General features: G+C 42.0%; 1 protein-coding gene across 1 annotated transcript; it reads right to left on the minus strand.

Moving 5' to 3' along the window:
- Positions 1–580: 580 nt before the first annotated feature.
- Positions 581–9,334, minus strand: AKAP17A (A-kinase anchoring protein 17A). Its single transcript, XM_074149557.1, has 5 exons — positions 9,168–9,334; positions 7,566–8,838; positions 5,313–5,461; positions 3,965–4,205; positions 581–2,496 (listed from the first exon to the last, which is right to left on the minus strand). Exons 2-5 carry the CDS (start codon positions 8,325–8,327, stop codon positions 1,564–1,566), a joined length of 2,085 nt encoding a protein of 694 aa, XP_074005658.1. The 5' UTR covers positions 8,328–8,838; positions 9,168–9,334; the 3' UTR covers positions 581–1,563.
- Between the last annotated feature and the right edge of the window lie 1,699 nt (positions 9,335–11,033).

Here is an 11,033-nt window from a genome sequence, read left to right on the forward strand (position 1 = left end):
ACTCTCCATAGAAAGCCCCTGCTCAGAATTCAAGAGACTAGTAGTGTTGAGGTGATCAGATAAATCAGTCTAGGTCTCAGCCCCCAGTGAAACTCGTAAGAGAAGTCACCAAAACTTGAGAAGTAACATAATTAATTGGAAATTTTAAAAACCTGAATTGCCAGGAAGGGAAAAGAATGTCTACCTTTTCTTTCCACAGCTGGTAACTACAAAGACTTCAGCATCATGGTCTAGTTCGAAACAAACCCTGCATGGATTCACTGAAAGCAACACAGACAAACTCAGCCATCCAGGGATGCAGGTGCGCTGCAGCACCAATGTGCTTCTCAGGCACTCCAGGAAAGGGCCGGACTTCGATTTGATGCATCAGTGTGAGGAAAATGGCATCTGAAGGCTGTGGATAAAGAGCACACCCCCTGCTGAATTAACAGTTGACACAGCTGTACACAACAGGACCATCATGAAGAGTAGCTAAGGATCATTACTCAAATGTGTTGAGTGATTTTTTTTTTCCAACAAATGGGTTCTCATACAACACTTCCACAAATTTTAATACACTGACATATGAACACAGCAACTTCAGTTCACTGGAAACAGTTTTCTTTTTAATTTTACCATAAAAAGGCAAAATAAACTCTTTCACTGTAATGTTATAGCTTTTAATATTCCTGAGCTGCATTTTAGAAGCAAAAGTATTCTTAAATGGATTTAAGAGACACTGCAGCCTTACTTTCCAACACCACAAGTAAAAATAATTTAGCAAGAAGGCCCCTTTTTCAAAAGACAATGGCTACCTCTGTATGTACCTGAAAAAATACTTCAACTGGTTTTATGCCACCTGAAGTAATTACAAAGCCAAACGTCAACAAAATAACAGAACAATTTTTCAACCATTTTACCACTGCTTCTTACTTCCCACATCAGTGCACCTCTCTTACACGGAAAGTATTATTATGCAAATGGCATTACACGCCAGAATAATTTGGGCCACAAAGCTTGGCACCATACAGACATATGAAGGAATCACAGCAGTTTAAAAGATAACCTGCATATCTTTATAGCCAGTTTTAAGAACTATATGAAAGTCCCACTATCCATCTCAATCAGCAATAACTACTTTGTGAAAGGTGATTTCATTGAATGAACCAGAAAGCATTTAAAAGCAAATCTGTACGTCATAGCTTGTCACATTTGGAGTTCCAGACATTCCCATGTACTTCTCAAACCAAACTGGGTGATACAGAGATAAAAACTAAATAAACTAAAATTAAGATCTAGAAAACTTAACATCAGGAAAACAGGTTGGCTTTTAGCACTGTAGGAACTCAAGCGCAAGCACAGGTGATTATACCTACATTACAGTAGAAACCTGGAAATAGACAACAACGCACAAAGGATCGTCAAAAAATCAGGCATCTGTTTTCTTGATTTCAGGGACTAGAGGCAAGTCAAGCATTGGTTGAAACAAACGTGTTTTCTATAGCAGTCACACCAACGAGGTCTCGTTTACAACTTTCTGGCCCTTTTGTCCAACCACAGCCTTTCCAGGAGCCAAAGCCTCCGCTACCCACTCCAAGTACTCCTGTGCTTACTTAGTGATCTCTTCCGGTGCCTTTGCCTCCTGCTGCTGCTTCTGCGACTATGACTTCTTTCTCTTCTGTCTCGTTTACGTTCGTTACTGCGAGTTCTTCTGTAACGCGAACGTCTGGGGCTTACACTTCTTCGACGAGGACTATGGCTTCGTCGAGGACTGTAACTTCTGCTAGAGTGTCTATAATACCTCCTTTCTTTCCTACGCTTTTCATCCAGATAACTCACATCTCTTCTGTGCCTGCTCCTCTCTCGTTTATCCTTACTTTCATCAGTGTTTACACTGCTACAGGAACGGCTTTTTCTTCTCCGTGGCTCTGTGCTACGTTTGCGCTGCTCATAGCGCGAGTCCTTCCTGCAGGTATTCTGGTCATAGCTAGAAAGGTTCTTCTGCTGCTGGTTATTGGTGGGAACACATGAAAGTACCCCTGAACTTCTTTTCTCAGAACAACTCTCAGAGTTTGTGATATGAAGTTTCTGACCTTCTTTGACATGAACTTTGTCATGAACATTGCCATTCAAGTACTTGCACTGAGTGTTTACATTCTCGGGGGATGGTACTTCCATTTGAGAGTCGGGAGCCAGTTTGCCTGTAACAGCCTGTCCTGAGGTAGAAGTGATGCAGCTGGATGACACAGTGTGTGGAACACCACTAGGGGTTTTCAGTACGTCAGACTGAGATGATTCCGTTTCTTCTTTGTTTTGATTAACTGCATCCATTTTCTTGCTCAGAAGATTGTTCAGTAGTTTCACCCTCAGTTCTTTCTCTTTCCTCTGCAACCCCAGTGCTCTCTCTTTTTCCTCTTCCACACGTTTGAGCTCAGCCTCCTGGAGCCTCCGTCTCTCCTCCAGCTGCTGAAGACGAATCTTTTCTTCATTATGTTCTTGCTCCAAAAGCTTCACTGTCTGAAAGATAGCCAAAGGGAAGGTAAGAGCAAACAAGAAAATCTTTATAAACCTGCTCATACTTCCAAGTTATAACATAACACAAAAGCAGCAATATGGCAAGAAACTGAAATCTAACAAACAGAACTTAACCATCCCAAAATAAGATAGTTGCTTCCCTCTTGAAGGGAATAAAAATCAGAACTATCCCAACAAAAAAAACCACTAACACACAACTGTTTAAGGTGAAACATTAGTCTTAATCCACAAACTCTTCTGAATGTAATTTCTCCTAGTTGTTTCACAAGGCAAAACCAAAGCTTAGTCTTCATGGCTCCTTAATACGACAAGAGTAACACACAAGACAGAACAACATGTGAAATTTGAACTATTAAAGTACATTTATCTGGGTCAACACTTCAAGGATTCACTCAAAATTAAAACATTAATTTCTGTTAGATGATTGCAATCTGTGGTTCATAGATGACTTTACAATGAGTTCATAAAAAACAGAAAATAATGAAACACACATACGAGGTAGAAACTGATTCTCATTTTGTCAACCACTTTGCAAACTCATGAAACTGAAAAAGAAGGTTCAAGTTGTTCTGTTGTTTTTTTCAATTCTGACTCAGACAAACAGCTCAGTGTAGACCTCAAAATTCTGGGAGTGAGTGAAACACACTGCTCTGTTTTATCAGACAACCTTGCTGTTTCACAGCTGAAAAGTTACAAAGCCCGCAAGAAGTATTTCTCCCTTCTCCTCGCATGTAACTCACCACATAGTACTGTATGACTTCAAAAACACTCCTGAGGTACAGTGGCATTAGGGAAAAAAAACCCAACAACTGTGCTTTGCCACACAGTTTTTAATTTCTACAGAAAATACTTACATTACACCCTAACATGACTTTATCCAAGTGTTAAGCAAATGACATCCTGTTTCAGTGAAAAATAACAATATTGTTAGAGAGACAAGATCTAACATTTGAAACCTTAAGTTGACAGTACTTTTCCTACAAAGAAATCATTCCGTAACCTTTCAAACATCAAATAATAAAAGCTTATTCTCTGAAACTGCAAAGACTAGTTAACAGAATTGTTGAAAGCCAGAAGGGAAACAGCATCAAAGCTGGAATTAGAAATAAGGAGTCTTGCATCTTATCCTCTGTTTTTAGTTCACTTTATCATGCTTACACATTCTTTTACTGGACTTAAGAGCAAGCCTACCAATTAGTTTACAGGTAAAAAACACTATTCAGGACTGCAGGTTTGAGTTCACTCTTCCATTTACCTATATGTGTGTATTTTACCAAGGGAGAAATACTATTTCATTGCACTTTTTTAAATTTTTGGTCTAACGAATAGCATCTGGAGAGGTATTAAATCTGTTGTTTAATGAACAGCACTCCCCACATCCTCTCAAGTCAGTAAAAGGCTTTGTTCTGCTGGGTTCTTCATTAGCTACTGAAATAAATATTGAAGTTACCTTTGCCCTGCTTAGCAGTTCTGCAATTAGTCTAATGGACTGAAGATTTCTCTGAGCTAAGAGGAGCTTTCTTTCTTCTAACTTTATCTTCTCTTGCAGTTTTTTCTGTTCTTCAGCTTGAAGCTTTTCAAGTTGCTTTTTGTTTCTTCGAACTTCACGATCTTTCTGTTTCTGTTCTCTCTTGCGCAACTTTTCTTCTCTTTTTCTCTCTCTCTCATATTCTTCAAGCTCTCTCTGCTTCCTAAAAAAGAGATTAATATTTTTAAACTATCTAGGGCAGGTACAATTTTATAGTTTTACATAGAGTAGGAGTCTATTTTGTACTTTAAGTAAATTTGTTTCTAAGTAAGTCTTGTTGATTACTGTAAAATAGAAGTAGAAAACAGTGAACATGTTAACCATAAGTTGTGAGAGCAAACAATCATTAGCCTGTCAATATTTGAAAACAAATTGGAATCCAAACACAAAACATGGCTGCAACAAAAATTTATTTTTTCTAAACCAATTCAACCAGAGACTATAACAATGCATCAGGCAGCTAGGCAATCAATCAAGAAGAAAACTACCAAGCCAATTAATGGTGCAGGGGTTGACAGCTTTTATTTCAGTCATTAGCACAAACTGGTGGCTTAGGTAGAAGGTCGAGGGTTTCTAAGATCAGGTGTCTAATTGCATTATTTTTAGGAATAGGAAAATGAGTATTTTGCAGATTTAATGTTTTGAATTGAACATCCGAATTGAACATCAGTGATAATCTAAATAACCTTATAGTTTCAGAAACTATTTAATATCTAAACATTAAGCAATAAGACTTTATACACATCAAGGCAACTGGACATCACACAACCTCTGAACAATTTGCTCCATCCGTGAATAGCTGTCTTACAACACTTGCACCTGTATACATTTTCTTAAAATGTAACTGTTAAGATATACTTGTATCCCATCCCTTTCCTGGAAAAATAGTGATGTCAACAACAAATGAACTTTATAATATCAGAGTGACTTACTAGTATAACTAGGGCGTAATTTTCTATTCTCCATTTACAATGCATATTTTTCCATCAGAGTGACTACACATCGTGTAAGTTCCCAGCTCTTGGAATTACAGTTCAACAACAACAAAATAGGTGTAAGCCACTCTTCTTCAAATCTCAATCCCTGAATAGTACTTTCTCAAAAGGGCCACAGTATTTTGAGTGTTTCAATTTTGCTACAGGAGTCAAACTTTAAAAGGAAGCTTTGTGTTGAGTTATTTTCTAACTATCGGATGCTGGTACGAAGGAATAACTACAGTTTTCTTATGCCCGATTGTTAAAAATATAACTGAAAAATAAGTGATAAATACCTTTCTTCTTCTTTTTGTTTTTCCTCAGCTTCTTTCTCTTTACGTTTTTGTTCTTCTCTTTGTTTTTCAAGCTCTTGAAGCTTTTGCCTTTCAAGCTGACGCTTCTTAATTGATGCATCACTAAGGTGTTTTGTTGAGTCAAAAGAAACCTTTACAGGATACAATTGAAAACAGTTTTAAGCTGACAAAAAAAAAAAATAATCTCCCAACAACCTACAAAATCCCAAACAATTTTAACCTACCACAGTGCAAGTAGGATCAGAAATATAAAGCCTTTTGCAAAACAAATGGAACTTTTCTATGTACTCAGAGCAAGCACCAAAGTACTATAACCAGATAATTGGAAACTAAATGCCTGTGCACTAGCACAATCAGGTACCAGTTTACACTTTTGTGTGTCTGACATCCAAAAGTAAACCCTAGCATGGTTTAGGCCCTGGCTATCCAATGTTTTCAACCTGTCAGAACAGGAACAAACAGAAGTCTTTCAAACTCCTCTATGCTATTAGGGATTGTACAGCATCAGGCAGAAATGGGCCTTAATAAAGGCCTCCCTTTCTGCCTAACACTGTGATCCTTCAGTTCAGAAGAAACTCTGCAAGTACTTCCTCACCAATTCTAAGACCAAGATTCCCAAACTGAGGTACGCTGGGCTGAAGCTCCAAGTTTGAGACTGGGAACATAAGAGAAAAGGAAGTCAGACACACCTGAGCAATGAGACCTGGGAAAACACTCAGTTTCCAAGACATACGGGCTCACCTTAGCCATGACCAGCTGCATGCTGGATAAGGATACCAGTAGAGATCACACCGTTGGTGTCTTATCTCCCCCTCTAGATGCCTGTGCAGGCAGGCAGGGGGTCCATAATACATTCCCACAGGCCCATCATCATGAACCACGGGGCAGAGAACAAGCAGCACATACTCTACAGTTAATTCACGCAGGGTCTATGAAAAATGGTGTTTCACTAGCAGGCTAAAAGGACAGGCAGGTAGAAACAGAGAAGGTGCTGTGACCTTGTATGAAAGGGATCCATCCTGACAGCTCAGTCACAAACACAGCCATCTCTCTTTCCTATCAATCCCCAGGGCAGCTGCCAGGAAAGCATGCTCCCTCTTGCACAGCCAAACTAAATTTGGGAACCCTGATCCCCTGCATGTAAGTGACAGTTTGAATTTCACATCCCCTTGAAAACCTCGAGGGTCAAGGTACAAGCAGTTTCTATGCTCCAACTGACAAACTTAGATAACAAAAGACTATTTTACTTACACCAACCAAACTAAAACTTGAATAAGTATTTGCATGTTCCCACATTACACAAAGAAATACTCAAAGCTTTTTTCCTGAAATACAGTTTCTGATTTGATGAATAACTATTGAGCATATTGAAATACATCTGCAAACATTGCACTCCACCAATACATAAGTGCACAGCGTCTCCAAACATATCAGAGCAAGTTTCCTTAAGGTCATGCTTTCAGAGATACATCTGAACAGACTGTCTTGTTCTCTCCTGTCACAGTTACATTTTCTAAGACAATGAGGTTACAGAAAAAAAGATCTGGAAAACCCAGTATGTAAAGATTATGAATTAAGAACACTGCATTCACAGGAAACTGTGCTACAGATTAACATTGTCATTTACATTTTTGCGGGCCTTTCTGTATGTATAGCATACTAATGATTAACTGTATATTTCCCAGGCCATACAGGCCACATGCCATTAAACTCCACAGTTCTGACACTTGTGTGGCAGACCTCATTATCAATGCTGGGACCAAATACAGAAGCTGTGAAATTCTCCCCCAAAATTTCTCTTTGTAGTGAACACAAGACAGAACAATGCACTTTAAAGTTAGCCTTCTGGTCAAGTCTGAACTTGTTCAAAATTAGAATTTTAAATGAAATGACAAGATCTATAAGTACATATTACTTTCTAAAAAAACATTTATCAGATTATGTTCATATACTTGGTCCTTCCATCAAGCAGTTTTCTTTTCTAGAGCTGTCTTGTTAAAAAAAAAAAAAAAAGCCCACCCACTTTGTTTGCATAGTCTAGGACCATATTCTTCTTCCATCATTTTCCTTTAAAAATTCTGTTATGGCTGTTCAATAAAACTACCTTAGTGCTGTTAATGTCACCTGCTGTCATCACTACAGTACATAGATGTAGGTTTTAAGCACCAGGGAAATAACATTTAGCTGTATTTGATCTTTCACATGGGTTCCCACAAGAAAAGCCCAGGTTCTCACCTTTATATTGCAAGCCACTGCTTTGCCATCATCGCCTTTATACATCAGCTTCATCCCTCTCAGGGCGTTCATGGCCTTAATGAAACCTGCATACTCCCGATATTGAACATAAGCTTCAAAATTTAAATGGCCTCCAAAACTGAAAGTGTGAAAATTTCTGCCAGTCATTTCTTCTCTGTAAGGGTCCAGCATGGGTATGTCCACATTACGTATTTCTCCAAATTTCTGGAAAACTTTCGTAAGGACTTCTTCACTTGGCTTTTCTGAGCCAGAGTCCTTTGCTGCAAACCACTTACAAGGTAAGCCCTCTAAGTGAATAGTGTCCGGCCTTTCCCCTGGCAAAGTTTCATTCATATCTTTCGCATCACGGAAAAACGAGTCCCAGTCATGTCTGGTAGGAAAGTCAATCTTATATTCCGCAGCACGGACTTTTAAAATGTCAGAGAAGCCACTCAGCTTTATTGTTTTGCCATCAAGGCATGCCAGAAAAGATTTAACCAAACTTTTGTTTTCAACTTCTCCTTCAAACCGGATGAAATCCATCGTACTTTTAGAAATCCGCAGAGTGGAAAACTGATGAGTTTGCACCATCCCTTTCAATCTTTCCATCACTTCCCAGTTCGAAATGGATTTTCCCGGTTGTTTCAGCTGAGGAAGTGCCACACTGATGGTCATTTTTGTAATGGGTTTAAGATATAACCCACAGGGAGCACAGAGCTCTACAGCTTCTGATGTATCATGAACTATTGTAGCAGCAGCCATAACACAGAAAAAGCATAGGATAAAAAAAAAATAAAAGATGCAAGTTTAAGTTGCAGGCCAACAGTAGTCAAGTAAAACAGCCCTTATCCGTAAATAATTGAATTCTTTGGCCATTTAACCATTCCCAAGTTAAAACAATGTCTCTTAATACAAGAGTCAATTAGACAGTTAAAAGCAAGCAGTATAAACATCTTAAATTACTTTACAACCACCAGAGCCTATAAGTAATTAAAACTCAATAAGGCCTCAGAAAAAAAAAACAAAAACAAAAAAAACAAACAAAAAAAAGGAAAAAAAAAAAAAAACCACCAAACAAGAAGCTGACGATAATCTTAGGAATACATGAAGTTGGTATGTGATGGCTCAGAAAGCAGCTACCCTTTTTTACGGAAGGAAGGGACCGGCGGAGCGATGTCACACCGCTTTGAAGTCTACTTAACAAGCAGTGAACCCCAGCAAGCTAGTGCCGAGGCGGACCCCACGTCCTCCAGCGGAAAGACTTGGAAGGCGTCTGCAACGAGAGAAAACCGTCCCGTGTTATTTAAAAGCCAGAAGCCCCGCCGCCCTCCCTCCTCAGCAGTAGGAGGCGGAGGAGCGCCCTCAGCCCCACCGGAGCCAGCGACCACGACCCCTCCGCGGGAAGGCCGGCAGCTGACCCCACCGGGAGGAGCCTGGGCGGCGGGGAGAGACCTCGGGAAGATGCCAGCGGAGAAGGCCCACAGCGGGCCGGGCCGGGCCGGGCCGGGCCGTGTTACCCGCACCCTCCCCCGCCGGCTCTCCTACGCGTTTTCCGGCCGCCGGAGCCCAGCGGCGCCCCGCTGGCCTCCTCTCCTCCCCTACCCTATCCTCCTCCTTCTTCTTTTTCTTCTCCTCCTCCTCCTCCCGGCGAAGGGATCCTCCCGGCGGCCGCCTCACCCGCAGCCGGCAGGGCGGCTCAGCCCCACAGGTAACAGCCACCAGCCCAGGCCCCTGCCGCTCCGCGCGCCGCTGGGGCCGCTTCCGCTTCCGCGTGGCGGAAGTCTCACGGGCCGGCACGGGGCGGGGCGGGCGCTCGCTCGCTCTATGGCAGCGACGGGAGGGCGCCGCCTGGCGGCGGGGCGGGAAGAGGGGCGGGGGCTCGGCGCGGAAATGGAGGAGGCCGGCTCGGCGGAGGTGGGTGAGTCCAGCAAGAGGTACTTGCTGGCCCTCAGTGTCTTCATGCTGTACCGGGCGGTCAGTGTGTACAACCAGCGTGTGTGAACAGGCCTGTTTCTCTATAGGGAGATTTTCACCGTTTGCTTCTAACGGTCTGGGGCACGTGGGGACGGGATCATAGCATCGTTTTGGTTGGAAGAGACCTTTGCAATCATTGAGTCCAACCATTCACCTAGCTCTGCCAAGTCCACCACTAAGCCATGTCCCTCAGCACTACATTTACAGGTCTTTTAAATACCTCCAGGGATGATGATTCCTCCACTTCCCTGGGCAGCCTCTTCCAATGCCCGACAACCCTTTTGGTGAAGAAATTTTTCCTAATATCACAGAATGATAGAGGTTGGAAGGGACCTCTGGAGATCATCTAGTCCAACCCCCCCTGTCAAAGCAGGTCCACCTAGAGCAGGTTGCACAGGAAAGTGTCCAAGCAGGTTTTGAATGTCTCCAGAGACAGAGACTCCACCACCTATCTGGGCAGCCTATTCCAGTGTTCTGGCACCCTCAAAGTAAAGAAGTTCCTCCTCGTGTTTAGCTGGAACTTCTTATGTTCAAGTTTGTTCCCATCTCCTCTTGTCACAGGACACCACTGAAAAAACACTGGCCCCTTCTTGACACCCACCTTTTAAGTATTTATAGGTGTTGATCAGATCCTCCCCCCCCCTCCAGTCTTCTCCAGACCAAAAAGACCCAAGTCCCTCCTAAACCTCCCCTGGTGCAACTTGAGGACATTTCCTCTTGTCCTATCGCCTGTTGCTTGGGAGAAGAGATTCGACCTCCACCTCTCTACAACCTCTTTTCAGGTAGTTGTAGAGAGCAGTAAGGTCTCACCCTGCCAAAAGCCACCCCAACGCCTGGGGAACAGAGCTTCTGTGGTCACCAGCTACCCAGGAAGATAGCCTCCAACTTGGTGCTTACTACACATTTCCAACATTTTGTGCTTTTTTTTGGAAACAAACCCAAACTCTGTATTTGTGAAAGAATGGCACAAATCAACAAGGCATAATTTATTTGCCTAAACATGAGTGACTAGTGCTGTGCAAGATGCCATAAGATATCCCAGCTACCTACATGGCTCTGGAAAATACGGCACATGAACTACAGGACACCTGACTACACTCTCAGCTTGTGGTCACATGGGTGGGTAAGTCCATGGATGGATGAATGAGTGTGTCCATGGATGGATGAGTACATGGGAGGATGGATGGATGTGGGGTCACAGAACAATTAACTGTAATAGAAAACAGACAGTATTTAACTACAAGATTAGAAGGTAGGCAGAGCGTTTAACTACAAAATTAGGAAGTAAACAGAACAATTAATCATAAGAATAGAAGATAGATTGGAGGGGAGCAAGTGCCAACTTTACCTGTCTCCGGCAACCTAAAGTAAGCTGAGCCTTATTAGCGTGGTAAAAATCACACTCCTGGGAAGAGATGTTATATACCGTCGTGGTTTGGACTGGACCAGCCACTGAACGAATGACAGATGCTCACTTTGACTTCTCTCCCTTCA

Source organism: Numenius arquata, chromosome 1 (genome assembly GCF_964106895.1).
Source record: "Numenius arquata chromosome 1, bNumArq3.hap1.1, whole genome shotgun sequence".
NCBI lineage: Eukaryota > Metazoa > Chordata > Aves > Charadriiformes > Scolopacidae > Numenius > Numenius arquata.

What these genes read in the sequence shown, in the direction of transcription:
- AKAP17A (XM_074149557.1), bottom strand. Translation starts at nt 8,327, where the DNA reads ATGGCTGCTGCTACAATAGTTCATGATACATCAGAAGCTGTAGAGCTC. An exon ending in AAACAAAAAGAAGAAGAAAG is followed by an intron (nt 4,206 to 5,312) that starts GTATTTATCACT and finishes TCTCTTTTTTAG; the next exon opens with GAAGCAGAGAGAGCTTGAAG. An exon ending in AACTGCTAAGCAGGGCAAAG is followed by an intron (nt 2,497 to 3,964) that starts GTAACTTCAATA and finishes GCTATCTTTCAG; the next exon opens with ACAGTGAAGCTTTTGGAGCA.